The sequence below is a fragment of the Neolamprologus multifasciatus genome, chromosome 7 (assembly GCF_963576455.1).
Source record: "Neolamprologus multifasciatus chromosome 7, fNeoMul1.2, whole genome shotgun sequence".
Taxonomy (NCBI): Eukaryota; Metazoa; Chordata; class Actinopteri; order Cichliformes; family Cichlidae; genus Neolamprologus; species Neolamprologus multifasciatus.
Window position 1 is genome coordinate 38,495,849 of NC_140445.1, and position 19,028 is coordinate 38,514,876.

Sequence of the window (19,028 nt, forward strand, 5' to 3'; positions counted from 1 at the left end):
TTTTCATTACTAATTACATCACAGGGAAACAGCAGGATTTCATTTTCCACTTTATTACTATATACACTGATATGCATTGTGATTAAATAAAAACAATTCCACGTTACATCAACACGAGTACATTTAGACATTTCCATAAAGTATGTACGTTGTATTTAGTACAGATTACAGACTTCTTGTTTCTGAGTATAAAGCGTACATTCCTGTTTTTGTTTCAGCCATTGTGAGGTCGGTTGTGTCAGATATTGAAGCAGCAGCATTGGGTTTAGCATCTCCATGACAACAAACAGAAACAGTTGCTACAGCAACGCATCCACAACCCGCCTACAGACAGCTGAGCGTGCATGGACATGACGTACACGACTGTTCAGAAGTTGGAGATCACTTTGAAACGTCATGTTTTCAGGAAGAAAAACTGATTGAGAGAGTCATAAATGGATGTTAAAGTAGAAATACTGATTAATTATGTAATTTCTACCTAACTAATCATTCTTTTTATGGAATATCTATGTAAGTGTAAAGAGGCCCATTTTAAGCAATCATCTATGTTCTAATGGCACATGATGTTCTCTAAAGGAGTTTTATAATATTAAGAGGCTTATTGATTATTAGAAAAACCTTTTCCCACCACGATGGCACACCTAAAAACTGCTATACTGATTATAGATGTACTAAATCTGGCTAGTTGCATCTCTGGAGCATTTCTGTGTAGATGTGAAGCTTTAAAATGGCCAAAAGAAGAATGTGTTCAGGCTGTGTTCGTGTTCTAAGAAATGAAGGTGATGCCTTGCAGCCACAAGAAGAAAACAAACAAAATAACACTGGTGTGTATTACTCTCAAGAGAGCACTGCTAAGACCGGTTGGTGGCAGGCCCCCGGCAACCACGGGTTGCTAGGAGAAAAAGGTGTATTCCCCAGCCGGCTGGCAAGTGGTTGCTGTTGGTTGCTGGCAGTTGCTGTGAAACTAAAGCCACAGTCATACAGGCCTAGAGACCAGTGAGTTACTCACTGTCAACCAGCAGCTGCTCTGGAAAAATGTGTATTTCCTGACCGGTTGGTGAGCAGCTGCTGAAGGTTGCTGATTGTGACTGTGGCTTTGGTCACTTGCAGATTATCGATTATCGACTTCTCTGCAAACATTTACTAACTACTTGCCGAGTAGAAGTAAAACTGTAAAAAAGTCAGACACAAGCTGGAAACAGAGCAAGTTTCCCTTCAAAATAAAAGTTTTGCCTTTTGAATCGTGTTGATTGAGGCACAACTTTTACTCTGAATTCAAACATTCTCCATTTGCAGTTTGTGTCAGACTTCATTTTCATTTCCACTCAGAAAGCAGTTGAAAGAAAGAGTGTTTGCAGACAAGTCGGTGTCTTCCATGCAAACTGCAGGCGACCGTAGCAGCCTGCTAGTGACCAAAGCAATGACATAGTGCAACCATGCAATTGATTTCACCCAGCAACAGCTAGCAACCACTTGCCAAACAAGTGAATATGCACATTTTTCCCTAGTGGCCTGAGGATGTGAGGAGATTGCCAGTGTGTAACTACTTAATTAGTACAGCACCTTTACTAACATGATTGGATGGTTTTTCCAACAATGAGTCAGCCTTTTAATGTGATAAACCTGCACTGCTTGCCTCTGATGTAGATATTCCAATAAAAAACTTTGTTTAATGATTCAGTTAGTTATTATTTATGTTCACTTTAACTGTAAATTAAAGCAAATTAGCTTTTCCTTCAAAAACATGGTAACTTCTAAGTAACCCCAAAGCTTTAAGTGCTGTACTATGATTCAGATGAGCTTTAGGAGGCTTTACATGTGATCCTGTTTGATATGCATGGTGAATGCTGCAGCATGAGTTTCAGTTCCCAAAGAGTTTAAGTGCAGATGAGTTTAGATACAAGCAGCTTTAAATGACCTCACTGGTGTTGTTCGATTTTTTTGGTTCAGGAATGAGAAAAAAATAAAATACAGATGGTGAAAAATTGAAAAATCTGATATACAGGTCTTCTTATACCAGACTAGTTTTTGTGAGATGGAGCACTTATGAGTAAATCCATAAGCTGAAGTTTAATTAAATTCATTTCTACAACACCTGGAGAATAAAAAGCAGGTCCCAAGAGTTCTTCAGGTTGTGGTCATGTGACTCAAGGTTTAGGTTGTAGAGATCTTACAGGTCCTTTTAACCAATAACAATGTTCCACAGATTGTTTAGGTGGTTCTTCTCTATAGGTCTTTTTGTGGTTCCTTGGTTAATTGTAGTGGCTCCTTTTGGACACTGAGAACGTACTCAGGTTCATTTACAGGGATCGTGGTTACACAGGAGGTATCAGGGATGTTTTATGTGGTTTTAATGGCCTCCAGTATGAGCTTCTAGTAATATTTTTTTTATTTCTTGTGGCCCTTTAGACGGGTAAAGTAGGAGCTTTGATCTAGCAACCAGTTAGGTGCTATGAAGGCTCATTCAGTTGGGTGTTTTGGTTATTTAGGTAGTACACTGGGTCAATATAGATGTACTTTGGAGGTTTAAAGGGTTTCTTTAGATGAGCCACACTCTTAAATATCAAATAAACTTTCATTTCTCTCTCATCTGTCAACTGAAGCTGTTCACCACCTCCCAGGCAGCCAACACGATCCATAATGCTGAGTTAAAAGATAAAGTGATCACTTAGACGCTGGGATGCCTGGAAGGTAGTTTTATCTGAAAACCACTATTCTATGCTATGTAGTAAAACAGGCAAAAACATAGGTATATATGATTCCTCCAACAACAAATGACTACATGTCATTTGTTTTCAGTAAAAACATGAAAACACACTTGGCCTCAAAGCAACAAAATAAATCCTGTATTTCAGAGCTGCAGGTCAACAGCCTGCCCTACTCAAAGCTACATTTTGGGTTCAAGTGAAAGATTAAAGCTAAAAAAAATCTGTTGGTACAAGCACAAGAATAACAGCCAATTTATCACAGTGACTAAACATATTAAAATAAACCAGATTATAAAGGAGCAGAGACAAACTAAGTTCATGTTGTTAGAATAACGTGTAACACATCGTTACTTTAGTTGTCTCAAATGTTTTTTGGTTTATGAGTCACAAAAATTAACCACAGGCTGTGTTTTGCTGTCTTTGAATATAAGCTGTGAGCAGCTCCACTGCACAAAAACGTTTTTTTTCCTTTTTCTGTTTTTTTTTCTTAGCAAGCCTGTTGATGGCTGACTGTCCAAGAAAATGACACAGGAAGAGAGAGAAACACCAAAGTGAGGACAAATTTACACGTTGGTGATTTTTTTTTTTTTTTTTTTTTTTAAACGAGTCAATGATGGAGACTCCCCTCACCCCCAACCAGTCACAGCAGATGGCGGCACATGAGCCTGATTCTGCTGAGGCTTCCTCTTATGAAAAGGGAGTTTTTCTTCACCCTGTCACCAAATGCCTGCTCATGTTGTCTATTCTCGCTTTACAGCCTGTAAAATGTGACACTCCCACTAATCCTATCACGGCTAGCACTTCAAAACCTTTTTCTTAAGTCCCAGCTGGGAGCCAGCTTCTATACAAAGATGAGCCGATTTATTTTGGGTTAAAATGCTGGTGCAAAAGATGCAAAAATATGTTCATGAATCAGAAAAAGAACCCATTCCATGTTAGTGGCAATGGGGAATAAGAGTCTACACTCATGTTAGCAGCTTGTTGAGGCTGCTACGCTTAAAAAACTCTGCTAAACTCAGAGTGTAGCAGAGACAAAGTGATGGATGTGTAACATAATGAACTGAGGATGGTGTGAAATTACTAAATGTTATCACTGTTCATCCTGATGGGAACATCTGAACCAAACGTCATAGCAGAAACTGAGTAATTCTTGTGTATATTTGCTACAGAACTCCAAGATGGAGTTAAAATAAATGTCAAAAGATGACAAAACCTAAAAGAATTTATCCTCTTAGGTTTATGCACAAATGAGAATCCAAATGAGATACTTCACCAGTAAAAGCTTGATTTCTGTAAAGGGAACCAAACTTCAGCACTCCATTCAGTGATTTTTCTTTTGGTAATGAATGCCAGATGTCTCGTTCTTTGGACAGAGGTCCAGTGTCATTGAAATCCAGGTGAAATGTAAGTGGTAGATAGGCACATACGGACAAAAAGGCAGCATGTTTGTCTTTCTGTTCTTTCACTTTGCTCTGAAGACCTCGTGAAGTTGGAAGCTCTTTGCTTTAGAGCATCCTGAAGTTTGATAAGTACAGTCTCTGATCCTGTTAGCTCACCACTGCATCACCTACTTGATCTTATAGAAACTGGACATGGTGACGTAAGCCTCCTCCTGTCGATTTGCTCCAAACACCTCAAAGTCATTGACTTCAAATTGTTGCTCAGGCTGCTCGGGTCTTTCCCCAAGCTGGAGGATGTCGATGGGGGAAGGACTGCAGCTCGACAGGCTGTCCTCAGCTTCAGACGAGCTCCTGCTCAACAAGGCAGAGAGCTCCAGCTCCTCGGTGCTGGCGCTGACAGTACTCCTGCAATCTAAGCTCTGGGTGGAGCAGGGTTCGCTCGACTGAGTGCTGTAAGCAGCAGCAGATGCAGGACTGATCGCAGGCTCTGTTTCCTGACGCGCTGTCGTCTCCACCGGGTAGACTTTGAGATCACTGAGCACCTCAGGTCTGAAGGTCAGCAACAGAGGCTGCAAAACCAGAATGACATCATATTTGTCTACAGCCAATCAAAAGCTCCTTTGTCATGTCCTTTGTCTTAACAATTACAAGTAAATACACTGGTTCTAACTGCCCTACAGTGCAACAGTTAAAAGTAGCTTGATCTAGCACCTCTAAAAAAAACTCATCACAATGTTAAACAGCAAAAACCAACAGGCTGTGCAGAGGCACACCAGAATTTCACATAGTTAGTTAAATATCTGCTGCAGACAGCAAATTTTTGTGTTTCTTATTAGTCAAACTGAAAGTTCCAAAGATTCATGTCAAAATGAGTTTCATGAACCTGTAGTGCCTGTTTGATATCTTTTGTACCAGAGAGGTCAAGAGTGCAATGTCAGCACCGCTCACTGTGCTGTAAAATCCTGGTGTCACATCAAAAAACAAAGCAATGCTTTAGGTTTTACAAGCTGTGCTTATAAGCTGATGTGGTCAGCATAGCTCAGCAAGTTGGTCAATAAAAAAGTATCATCAATATGAATGTTTATATTACTATGTTGATGCCACAGTTTTGACTACAATTGCTCTTTGGTAGGGGTACCACCACCTGAAATCTCATCTAAGTGACTATAGATTTTGTGTTGTGATTTCTACAACTGGTCCTGTCGCTCACACGTGACTTGACGTTGCTTTGCAGTGTTTTTATTTTTTATCTGACAGTAGAATAACTCACATTGTTTGGCTTGCAGATCTGCACCAGAGTCTGTTTAGGATGTGGGATGCTTGGCCACATGTAGGTAAATATCCTGTGGAATAAAAAGGAAAGAAACTTAGTGAAGGGAACTCACTACACAGATTTTTCTGACAGAAAGCAGACGTCATACTTGTTTTTCCAGAGGATGATGATACTAAAGGTCACCACCAGCAGAGAGACCAGACACACTCCGACTTGGTACACTTCCACCTGTACTCCACTGGTGTGCTTCTGGAGGTTTTCTTCAGGAAGGAGAACAACACAGATCATTACTGATATCAGTGTTTAAAAAAGGTCGTGCAGCAGGACTAGACTATTGTTCTTACCAGGGGTAAGGAAAGTGAACGTTTCACTCCACTCACTCCACGTGCCCTGAAAAATCTTTGGGAGTGTTCGCGCCCGCACTTTGACATAATACTTTGAGCCTTTTTTAAGGTGTCCCATGTTGATATTTATGAAGTCCTGGGATGAGGTGTTCTGAATCTGTGGTCAGAGAGAAAAGAAAGAACATTTCAGTCATTGCAAAACATTTTTGATATTGTTGATGTAAAACAGTCTTTTTATGTTGAAGCACGTCGTGGTACAAGATAAGACAAGTATTAAATTCCAGATGACCTGTAATGTAGCGCTGGTCCCTTTTGACTCTACTGGGACTACAGTTTTCAAAAGAAACAACATGTTTTACACAATAAGGTTTAAAACTGGTGATTGAATCCATTAAATTATCAGGAGAGTGCTTAAAATTTATCATTGTGTGAGAAACTGTGGAAATCAGTTTGACCTCGATTGGAACCAGGTGCATTTTACCAGAGAAAAGGTAAGACGATGCTCTCAGATTTGTCTGCATTACAGTTAATATCACAGGAACTTCAGAGACTACTACGGGGCAAACCAAACACTGAAAGATTTACTCAGTAGATTGTTTAACATTAAAAACAACCCACAATACAACAGTCTCTGTAGGAGAAACTATGTCTGATGTTATAGCAAAAACCTGAAAGTCTTGAAGTAGAATGTGAGATTGCACTTCAGAGCTATACTTTTTAGATCACTGTACCATGATTTCCCCAGCTGTCTCAATCTGAAACTGGAATTCCTGGTTCTTCACTTTCAAGTAGTCGTTTTGGTACGGGATCTGAATCCAAATCTTAGCCTCGTTAGATTCTTCTTGGAAGGTGATGTTAAACACCTGAGGACTCATTGGTTTAACTGCAGGGACAGCACAGAGAGAGAGGACAGTAATCACAGCAGCTTTGGTCAGGCAGAATTCAAGACATTTGTAAAGTCTGAAAATGTAACCAGATGACATGTTTACCTATGTTCTTCAGGTAGAGTTTTTGTGAAATCCTGCCACCACTCTTTAAGTGGACGGTCAGATTGAGTTTCGACAAGGGCTTCAGGTCTGGGGAGCTGAATGTATCACTGTATGTCTCCATGCACTTCACCATTACGTTGATGTCATAATCAAGGTAGCTGAACAGAAGAGCAGTGACCTGCATCATTATCTGAATTTCCTCTGACATGCAGCACAGTACTGAACGTTATATCAAAGGTTTACCACAGGGTCATCCTCTCAATGCTGTCGCCTCCATCACCTCCACCCTCTTCATCGTCCTCGTCATCATTTCTGCCTTCAAGCAGCTTGCAGGTCAAATTGCATCTTTTCATCATGATGTGAGACGTGCAGCTGATTCTGGGCTCTGAGATGAAAAACACTTTCAGACATTTCTCCACTTTTTGAGTATTACACTCTTGTCTTATTCTTCTTTTTAAATTTTTTTTCTGTCAGTTAGCAGTATATACAGTATATCATATACTACCAAAGATGTCTAACCACGGCTGATTTGCAGTCCATGTGCCTTAAGCTGATTTAAGATTGAGCTTTACATACAACATGCCAACACAGACATGAAAACAATCAGGGAGGGAAACAGCAGTGAAATAAATGCAAACTACATCAAAAAACTTCCATGTCACTGATCAAATATTTGTCTTTGTCATTATCACCAGTTTATGCTTTTATCTCTGAGTGTTTCAGATCTTTAAGAGTGAAAAAAGACTAAATAAATGTAGTTTTGCTTGTTCAAAGCCCCACTGACTGTTCCTGTGGTTAAGTATGTTGATTAAGTAGATTGTGGGTGATTTAATTTATGAAAATGTAAAACTTTGAATTTCATGGTGATGCCAGATTATTATCTTCTGGTCCAATATCTTGCATCATGAACACTATTTATTGCTGACTTGTTTAACCCAAACAGTGACATAGCATGAAAGGTGTGATAGACTATATCCAAATAGCTGAACTGATTTCTTTCTAATCAGAAGTTACTGAGAAACCATCACATAACTCAACAGCACACTGGAGTCCCTCCTGATACGTAGATAACTGCATCATCAGCATAATTTTGAAACCCTGCCTCTACAGCTGCCTGTCACTACAGTATGAAGTGCTTTGAGAACATTTTTATTCAAATTTGTCACAGTATAAATAACTAATTCTCTTTGATTTTAGTGATGCAACACAAAAATAATTATTCTGTAGTAACTTGTTGAAGGAAAACTGACTGTGCATCATCTGCATAAAAATGAATACCGAATTTGCTTCAGTTTTTAATTATAAGACTAATTGGAAACATTTAAGCAGAAAGGGTGGTGGTGGTGGGGGGGGGGGGGGTGTGTGCAGAGGTTAGCACTGACTACCTGTAGCAGCCTCTCACACTATGAAAGCTAGGTTAGGCTCCAGACCCCCGCCCTCACTCTGGCAACCCCAGGACATTAAACTAGGTCGCGAGAAAGGAGAAAACGCTGAGGCTGTAGATGTCTCTGTTTACCAAACACAATATGCTGCATGACAAAATCTTACCAGTGACTTGACATGTTGACCTTACAACCATGTTCAACACCACAACACTTTAAAGCTGCCAGCATGATTAAATCGTGTTATACAAGTTGTTAAAATAACCACAACTTTTCTTCCTGACTTTGCAGTTTATTTATAGTCACTGCTTTACTTCACACTAACTGCCTGAACGCCAAACAGTGTCCTTGCTCACCTTAAATACGTGCATTTAACTTTATTTATACCATTGCTTATTATAAACTGCTTTTATGTGTTTTTACTGCTAAATGGATGGCTTAGGTGGGTTTTGCCAGTACACTAAAACTGCATGCACTAAGCAGAACCTCTAAACTGTCAGTTATGTGTGAAGATTTAACCACAGGAGGAATTTTAAGCACCTGATCCAGTCCACCGCGGTGCAGAAACTGAACCGAGTGAAGCTCTGATGGAACAAAACGCAGAGCATCAGAGGAGCCCCACGAGCACAGAGACGAAGCTGTGTTTACTCCCTGTCACTGTCACGCTGATAACATCACTGCTTCTGATTTTGTTTGTGCCTACGAGCCGATGTGCACGAGAAGGCTGATTATTAAATCAATCCCGGATATCAAAAGCTGATGATGGGACTTAACAGGTGTCTCATTTTTCTTCCGAATTTGTGCCTCAAAGCTGAAGTGAGTGTCTCATAAACTCCTGAAATGATGATTATTCATTTGTTTTTGTCTTAATAGACACAAATTGTTCACTCTTCTTCGAAATTAACGGTAACCACACTTGAGCGCAAAGTCATTTAAGGATTTTAAAGAGTCTCTTCATGAAGCTTTTTAATTTTGAGCCATTATGCTCAGGTAAGTGCTCCACAGGTGCAATAATTCATCTCAGATAATATGTGCTGCAAATATAGCCCCCATCAAAGATCCAAACTTTACTAATATTTTCTAATATTTTTCTGTATTTGTATTAGATACTAATAAGATAAGATACTAATGTAAAAGAATCACAACCCTCACGGTGTTTCTCATCACCTCCAACATTCCTGTGCTAACCGCACGTTTTAAAATCTTCTTACCCATGTCGGGGTCTCCATCTCCGCTCTGAGCCTCACACACAGCTGGCAGCAGCAGCAGCATCATGGCGATCCTCCAGCCGAACTGCATCTCATAACCGAGTCTCCGTCCAGCTGCACACACGCTCACCTGCCGCTCTGCTCTTTCATAACCCGCCGTCACACCAGCTGAGAGCTTTTCTCGTCAGCAGGCTGGGAGAGAGGAAGGAGGAGTGGCTAGTCTGCAGAGGAAGGAGGAGGAGGCGGGGGCGATGCTGGGTAGTTGAGATCTTACAGGACGCTCTGTAAATCAGAAAACATCCTTGATTTGGAGACTGCGGGGTCTGTGTGGTTAGAAGGCTGACGGACAGTTAACTCTCAGATGACAGATTATTAGGAACATTCAGGGCTCAGTCACATGGACACAACAACATTTTTTTGACACCAAATGAAATTAAGCCCACATAGACACATTTAGAGCAAACATGTTTGAGTTCATTTATTTTTGAGCAAATGTAAAATAAAAAGCCGCAGACCAAAGAACAATTAATATTCCTTTACTTTATTGTCTCAGACAGGAGAAAATCATCTTAGATCAATCAACAAACATCACAAAAAAACCCCAAACAAACCAGACAACATCAAACAGCTAATAGCATAGTAAAAAGCTTAAAAAAACATTATAAAAACAACACAAGGAAAAAAAAATACAATAAACAATCAGTGCTCAGTCTGGTGTAAAAGTATGCTGATGAGACTCGGTCCCGCCACAGTTTAAGAGCAGAAACTGTGACAAGCTTATGTTTTAACCTGGACAGAACCGTCCCCCCATCAGACCTCTGACATCTGTGGAAGCGTGCAAGTTCAGAGAGCAGAGCAATGAGCGGGTGCAGAGTAATGACTGGAAAACAAGCAGAGAACTCTAAAAGTGACTGGAGGTGAAGAAGCAGTGTTTGGACCAGCTGCAGTCCTGAAAGTAACCACAGACTGACACCCGAGCAGCGACCACACCGCCTGAGATGAAGGTGTGAAGAAACTGCTCAAAGTCACTGATGGAGGAAAACAGCTTCTTCTTCACAAGCTCATTAAGGTGAAAGTTATTAATACATTCTTAGCATATATTTAAACCACGTTTCCCTCTGGTTACATTCACACATGCCAATTTTAGTCATCTAAAGACCCCCTGAGCAGATTCCCCTTCCCAAATCACTCCCCACCTACAAGCCTGACCTCAGAAAGTCCCCACAAAGTCATACAGCCAGAACTGTGGCCAGGTTCATGAAATCCATCCCACCTGTTCATGTGTGATCTCACTGACTGACAGACATAAAATGTTCCTCCGCAGAGGGTTGAGACTTGCCTCAAAAACATGAAGAAATGAGCAACGCTGAAGTTAAGTCTTGAACATTGAGACTCACTGATGATTTAATGAGTGATGGAGCTGATCTGGGGTCAGACAGATGCTGCAGCAGCTCGGTGATGATTCCAGGTCGCTGTTTTTGTTGTGTTGGCAAGAGAATAACAGCAGAGATGGATGCATTCCCACCTTCTGGAATCATCTAGATGTCAAAGCTCTAACATGATTAGTGTAGCAGTACCTGAGAAAATGGCTTCCACTTTCACTTAATAGTTTGTTTTTTCTTTAGAGGGATGAAGAACACGAAAGGTCCCATTATCCCATTTCTATGCTGTACGTCCCACAGATCTTTCACTCGCGATTTGTTAACGATTACCTGCTGCGTCTTTTCTTGACTCTGACCGAGCAGTGAGTAAGAGTGAGAAACAATTGAAAAACAAAACAAATCAGCGGGTTAAAAAAAGATGGAAACTGTGCTCACAGACTGTGTGTGTGTTATCTCTCATATATCTGTCCCTTAGAATCCCACTGGTGATATTTTTGCTGCTTTTAGAGTTCGTGTTCACCTTTAAACTAAACATCAGCAGCTCTATACAGATGTGCCACGGGCAGGGGGATGGACCCACGGTATGGCACAAGTGTTTGTGTTATGTTGTATATTGACTTCAAATCAAATGTTCTGAGTGTCAAACTTGAGTGTCCTGGGAGGCGGAAAAGAGTGAAAACAGGAATTCTTTCGATAGTGGTGAGGCAATGTGGAGCTTTGTCTAAGGTTTGTTTTGGGGGTTTGTTATTCGTCCAGAGTTAGAACTGACAAAAGCTGCACAGACTATAAACGTATCTGCTGTATAAATAAACTCAACGCGCCTGATGTAAAGAGCCAGAAGGTAAAAATAGCAGTTATCAGTCTGTGGGAAATGTTCTCTCTGCTGTGACCAGACTGTACACTTTTTATCTTTTCTAGCCATCTTTGTGCGCAGACCTATTGTTTTCCAGACTTCTGAGAGGGTGAAGTTTGTGCAGCTCTGAGCGAACCTTTGCCAAACAGCAACCATGGAGCTGAAAGTACAACCAGTAACCTACAAACCACTTCCTGTCTACTCTGGTTTGTTTTCAAATGAGGCCAGCATCTGTTTTAGTTTACTACGAGCTTCAAATTCAGAGGCAAGGTCGCCGATCACCCCGAACTTGGTCACATGTTAACGCGCCATTATTTACAGAAAAAATAAAGACATCAGCTTTGACGTCAGGAGTTCAGATTTCTGTCAGTTTGCAGTTTTTCTTCATTCCCCTCACACAAACAACTTCTCTGTTTCCCTAAATGAGTATTTAGTTTCTCTGCAGCCCGCAGCCTCAGCGTGGTTTGCTCTGTTTCCTTCTCAGCTACAGGGCCAGACGCACTGCATGTTTCAGGTCGCAACACAGGGCATGCTGGGAAAACTGTGGTGCAATACCTGCTGCCTCAACCTCTAATCTGTAGAGTCGACTGTATGAAGGCAGCAGGAACTGCACAAACACCGCAGTCGGAGGAGAAAAGGGGTTAACGCTTGAAGCAGCACTGGTTTATTTTAAGCCTCCATAGGCTTCAGCAGCACAACTCATGAGGTTCAAAATGCACAAAACTGGAAAAATCCAACACTAATGACTATTCAGAGAGGCTCAAGGAACACCAGCAGGGTTTAACCTCCACAACAACCAGCAAATCTGAATCTGTTTGAAGTTACAAAATTGCAGGCATGGCGGGAGATGACGACTGTGCAACGAAGACACAAACTGCAAAAAAAAAGACGCTTCACAAATCTCTTCAACCCTGAGCTGGAGAAACACTAAATGTAATCTGTCGATTCATGTTTTCATGAAGACAAACCTTTATCAATCAACATAAAATCCCATTTTAAGAAGGAAAAATCCATATTCTAGACACTTGCACTTGTGTTTGTTGCCTGGTTAAGTTTAGGCACCTAAACGAGTCACTCAACAACAGAAACAAGGTCACGGTTTTAGTTGTGATAGAACAGTTTCCTCTTTTTTCACGACTCGAGTATCCTGGTGCCGGCATGAAACAACATTCAAACTGAAATAAGTTTAGTTTGAAAATCATGTTGATTGCAGCAAAATACAAACGCTAACACACGGGGAAAATGTCTTTTCATGTGTATGAACTGTGATGGATCTCATCTCTGACTGAACTAACACTTTAGTCTCAGTGTATTTCACAGTTTTGTGTATTTAACAACAACATAAAAGTGCGCTAGACTGAAAATCACAGCTGTTCCATCGCTGAGCCATAAAAACTGTCATAGCTTCAAACAACCTCCCAGGGCAGCGGTGCGACCGTGGCCCCAACAGGAAAAAATACAGTTTGTTGGTAGTTTGATTTGATCAAAATCTTTGATCGTTTTTCCATCCCACAACAACAAACTTTATTTTATCAGGGCTTGTTAAAACTGTGAGCCACATTTCTGACATCCGCTCACATCTGCCAGCAATGGAGAAGGAGAGGATGGCTGTCAACAGGGTGACCTGCAGTTAACATGACACCTTTGTTTGGGTGCCTACTCTCCTGTCAACAAGCAAAAATTACCTCAAAGCCACAAGCTATGCAACTTTATGCAGAATATGATAGAAACTATCACAATGAAAAGGAAACACAACTTAAATCAAGACCAGGGAACTACTGACTGGGTGAGGCTGCGTGGAAGGTGGCTCCAACAGGGGTTTTACCTTGTTTGACTTGAATTTATTAAGGGGGGAAAGTATGGTAGGAGGTGACAGAGCACACGAGAGTATGACTCAAAGAAATGTGCTGCTCAACGGACGCAACCAATGATTAGAGCAAACACTGAACATGTTAAAAACTGAACATGTAGAAGAAGAAATCAGACTTTAACTTCCTTTAAAGATTTCTGGATTCATCTGCTTTCTAAAAATCTCCACGGGAGGGACAACCTGCTCATTTAGCAAAGATAGTTAGCTGTTACGCTAATGTTATTTCATATTTTTTGTCATTAAGGTAACGTGTACAGGTGCTGTATTCATGTTGTATAATAAACAGCTAGGCTAAAAATGGGCTAGCTTCAGATGAGGCTAGCTGTGGCCACTGGTGTTGGGTTCTCAGCAGATATTTGGCTCCTAGTTTGTTGCACTGACTGTGTTTATATGCTATTTGTATTTGTGTATCAGGAGGCAGTGGTGGGTGGAGATAACACCCGGTGGGTACGAAGGTGAGGTGGGGCATCGAGCTTTCGAATGCATCTGTGGGTGGCAGCTGTGGTTAACATGCAGTTTTCGGCTTTTAGGAGGCAACCTGGAGAAAATCATGGAAGGAAGAAGGAGATGGTGCGATCCTTCGACTGCAGCGACACAAGGCGGGGCAGGAGCAGCTGCCTGCGCCTCCACAACGTTCATGGAGGTGAAGATTTAAGGAAGCTGCCGTGCTGAAAGAGCACAAGTCTTCAGTCTTAGGACGGTGCTGCGCTCTCTCTGCTGCACCTTATCTGGGAGAAGAAGCTCTCCCCCGCCCCCACCAAACCACATGCCTGAGGTTCCTATCTCCGCTCAGCATCGCAAAACATCTTCAGCTGTGGTTTCATGTGTTCAGTCGCCTCCCTCTGAGTCGCTGATGGGAATCTGATGAGCCACCTGTTTACGCTGAGTGCTGTGGTTCTGAATCCTGGGGGGTTCAAGATACTGGGAGCAGCGAAGGAGGGAACTCTGCATCACCCGCATGAACACAACATATAGACATATAGACATATACGAAGAAGATAAGGATGTACACAGTCAGGCTGCTGCTCTGCCACACAACATCAACAGCAATGACACGTGTATAAGTGAAGGTGAAGCTTGAAAGAGGTCTGAAAGCTTAACTTCAGGTTAAGCTGTTCTGCTTTCCTCCAACAGAACAGCTTTGCATGATCCACAGTTCTGGTTTAATTCGTACTGCTCCTTTATGCCGCCCTGTGTCCTGTGTCTTTAATCCTCACAGGAATTACCTTTACAGGTGGCACGTGACCTCTGACTTGTAACTTATATATATATATATATATATATATATATATATATATATATATGTATATAAATATGAGAATATAGGATAACAGCCTTCATTTAAAATGTGTACACGTTGATAAGTCTAATTACTCTGTGACTGAATGTAAAACTAAACTGCCCCTGATTCAACCTAAGTTAACATGAGATTATGGTTTTGTTTTTATGACTGTTTCAACACACTAAATATAAATCTATAATATAAAGTCGCAATTTTAGTTAAAAGAAAAAACTGCAAAGTGATTAGAGAATTCGCACTGTGCTGATTAGCTGTACCTGTATTAATATATGGCACTCGCATATTCAAAATTTCACCTGTAATAGAAAAATATCACTTTTAATAAATCAGCATCTGAACAACAGAGTTGATTGAAAGCTAAATGATGCAACTGCGAACGTTAAATAGTTTAAAGCTGTTTTTGTTTGTAAAATGACCGAAATGGAAAGTCACAGACACGTATGTCCACCTAACAGATAAAATGAGGAAATAAACTGCCTTTATAGACATTTAAAAACATATTTACCTCAGTACAACATCATGTTATAAAAAGCAGTTCAGTATTCTAATCTAAACAACTTTATTTCCTTCTTTATTACATTTATTTTGAAAATCATCTTAAATATAAACTGTACTTTGTTCTGACATATAACCCTGACATGTAACCCTGTTTTCTTCATGCTTATCTAACAGCCCAAAAGTACAAACACACGAGCTTATCAGTTCATTGTAGTTTGACTTTATCTTATTCTAATGATATAAAAACTGATCGTATGTTTCAGGAAATGTCAGCTTGCACACATGATTACGGCTGCTGATTAAAGTGTTTCTGAAACTTCAATAAAATTATAATAAAATCTTTGTGTTTTGTCATTTTGATCTAACCTTGGAGTGCAGTTTGCATCGTAGTGGAGGATAAACATGTAATAAAGAAGTTATCACGTCTAAACTGTACAGTTGTAAAAATTAACAGACAAATGAAAACCTGAGCTGTCAGTGATGTGAGATATGTTCCTCACTGTTTTATTTAATATGTTAAAAGATGGATTTTTTCATCTTTAAAGTGTAAAAATTGAGGTGATGAACTTAAATAACACCTGCACAGATTATTTTCATATATTAGCTTACCACAGCAAAATAACGTCACAGCAAAGACGACACTCCGGGGCCCATGTGAGGGGCCTGTAGGCAGTTGACTGTGGCCCATATTGCCAAGAAATGTAGAGAAATGTAGGGCACATTCGGTTCCCCTAGATATGTTTGTAATTTCTTTTTTTTTTTTGCTGATTAGACTTTGTGTGCAATCGTAATGTAAGAAAATAATACTAATATCTTTCTGTTTTGTCACAGGTGCAGAGCCCAGATGTGCTCCACATTTCATGCTGCTGCACAGACGCTGAGCCCATCTGGGTCCCACAGCTCAGGTACATGACCAACATTTGCTTGTATGGTGCGTGGACCATAATGTTACTCAAAAAGGGGGAAAAAGCTACTTTTAGCCACTCCCTTATTCACAGGGGGTTACTACATTGTTGGTTTGGCAGATTTTTACACCAGATGTACTTTAAATTGAATTTATTTGTCCTTCCAAACTCAGACCAGGGATTCTTTGTTTGACAGTCAAATACATAAACCACTGTACTGTGGAGCATGCTCTCAAAGGAGGGATGAAAAAAAGGGTTTTTAGTCTTTTTAGAAAATACAGTGCAGCCTAGAAGGGCACAATCCACACTTATTACATTTGGGCCCCAAAGTGGGCATGAGCTGTCAGCAGTTTTGCCACTATGGACGGTCCATAGAAAACTATCATGGGATTCAGGGTTTTCTATGGGCAGTCTATAGTGGGACAGCAATAGACTTGCTTAATGGTGTCCCAAAGGGCAAAACAGCTGTTCTGTGTGGTGACACCCACTTGGAGCACACATGGGCTATATTGTTTTATCCTGCCCAAACAGCTCCACAGTTCACCCACTGCAAATGCTGTGGGCCAGCACAGGCTCACAGCATTGGCAGTGGGTCCCATTAGGGCCTAACTGTAACATCTAGTGTTATCAGCAGCAGTTTACAAAGAAATCAAATTAATAATGAGGAGAAATGATCTTATCTGGTTCCAGGTTCTCACGTGGCCCCAGGAGAAAATGAATTGCAGATCACTGTCATAAAACTGATCAGATTTTATATAAACTCCATGATCATTAAAGCTTTTTCAGATTGTTTTTACTGAAGTAACTGCACCTTTCAGATAAATGCAGAAACATGAACTGCTGAGAGGGTGAAAGCTGTAAAGAACAAACGAGTTAAAGTTAAAGCTGGGTGCTTTCTTTTTTCTGTTTCAAGTAAGAAAAAAACCCTCCAGCGTGGCGGTATTACCTATTCTGAAGTGAAAAACCTTGGTCGCCAATCATCTCTAATAACTGACTGATTCATAAAGTTTCATGAAAAACTGAAATAGGCCCAGAGTGGAAACAAACAGTTTAAAGTGTAGAAAAGTTTCATTTTACAAACATTTACTGAACTACCAATGAATCTGTCGCTCTGATGAATGAAATGATGACACGAACCTCTGAGGCCTGTTTTCTCTGCGCTTCTGTGGAAATGATGGCACCTGCATGTATAGGCGCCCCCGAGGAGGTCACTGACTGCAGGTCTGAGACACTAAACACTGCACGTTCAGGATGTCTTTCCCTTACATACACATACCTGCCTCCACATATACGTACAGAACGTACAGCTATTTATGTCTTTACACCTACACCCATACATGAAACCACAGTGTAAAATCTCATGGTGCTGAATTTGAGTGAAGCCACACCAAAATGAGTGAGTCTTTGAAGCCGGGGCTACAGCAGCCACATGAATGTCTCCTCCGTACAGCCTTGGTACAAACGCTGCTTCCTGCTGCTCCTCGTGTCTTGTTTGTGCTTTTTTCAGCCCGACTGCTTTTTTTTTCTTCGTCCTCATCACTTCGGTGCATGTCAGCGTGAGTGTGAGTGCACAGCTAACAGTGAATTTCTGTAGAAAGGTGTTGCACGTTGTGCAAACAGGGTAGGGTTAGGCTTGTTTAGAAATGACTTGTCACCACATCCTTTTCCTCCCTCATAATTTGTCTTCATCCTTTTGAAAACAACAAGCAGCTGAAGTGAAACATGAGTGCAGTGAAACTCCTCTGTCACTGGGAGGATTTGCTGGGCAGAGGATGCTGACCGGACGAGCTCGCGTACATGTGCAGGTTTCATTCAGCTGCAGGGAGATGCCCTGAAGGCCGCACGAAACTTTCTGTTTCTGCACCACAAACACTGAAATAACTAATGATTCACACAGACTGACAGACAAAAGAGGTCTGTCAGGAGGCTCTTACTAAAAGTCGATCAACTTTTTCATGAGGTCTGATTTAGCTGTAAAGGCCCCGAGTGCTCCTCCCAGTGCACTGATACACTGACCGTGTGTAACTCCTTAGTAATGAACATGATTTTATTAAATAAGACGTACCATAAAGCAAACCAACACAAAACCACAAACTGAAAACAGCAGCAGTCCAACACCGCATCCTCTCAACAAGGCTTCTGGAATACATATACAAGTATGCAGAGGCCCATTTTCAGCAGCTGTCACTCCAGTAATACATTAACTAATGCAAGCTAGCATGTTACGAGACTCAGTGATAGTTAGAAAACAGTGAGTTAATGATGATTACAAAAGCATAGATACCTGCACAATCAGCCTCTGTGGGTTTGACTGAAGCCTAAAAAACGAGACTGTTTCAAGTTCCTGATCCGAGAAACGAAACTCTATCTGTGAAATTACTACAAAAAGAAAAAGAAAACAGAAAGCAGAAAGGGGATTTCATGCACTGGTATGTGTTCCTCCCTCCAGAGAAACTGGCAAACCAGATCCACCTGACACTGCATTCCTGCATTTGCCTCCACTACAAGCACGATCTGAGTCCACACATGAGTTTGTGGTTTCAGTGCACTCTCAGGGCATTTCATGATACAGTCTCAACTTCTTATCTATTGTTTCATCTTCTTGGATATAAACTTTGATCTATGTGTCTGGTCTCATCTCTCCCACCAGAGACCACAGTCCACCACACACATCACAGATTTTCATACTTCCTATTATTTCTCATTAAAAACTGCTTGGTTAAGTGTAGACAGAGCTCATAGTTTGGCTTAAAATACAGCCGCTGATGTTTCTTTTAAACCTTCTTTATTGGTTGTCATGGTGATGGGTCACCGCTGAAAAAAATAGGCCTACGCGCTGCCAATGCCTCATATTGCTCTTGCTGAACAACGTTACTTACAAAGTAGAAAAAAGTTGTTTCCATGACAATAATAATT

General features: G+C 40.9%; 1 protein-coding gene across 1 annotated transcript; it reads right to left on the reverse strand.

Moving 5' to 3' along the window:
* Window positions 1-34: 34 nt before the first annotated feature.
* il7r (interleukin 7 receptor) lies at window positions 35-9,471 on the reverse strand. The gene is made up of 8 exons (XM_085168095.1): window positions 9,308-9,471; window positions 6,958-7,099; window positions 6,715-6,872; window positions 6,457-6,608; window positions 5,726-5,882; window positions 5,530-5,641; window positions 5,379-5,451; window positions 35-4,677 (listed from the first exon to the last, which is right to left on the reverse strand). The coding sequence occupies exons 1-8, from the start codon at window positions 9,393-9,395 to the stop codon at window positions 4,276-4,278; spliced, it is 1,284 nt and encodes a 427-aa protein (XP_085024221.1). The 5' UTR covers window positions 9,396-9,471; the 3' UTR covers window positions 35-4,275.
* Window positions 9,472-19,028: the final 9,557 nt, after the last annotated feature.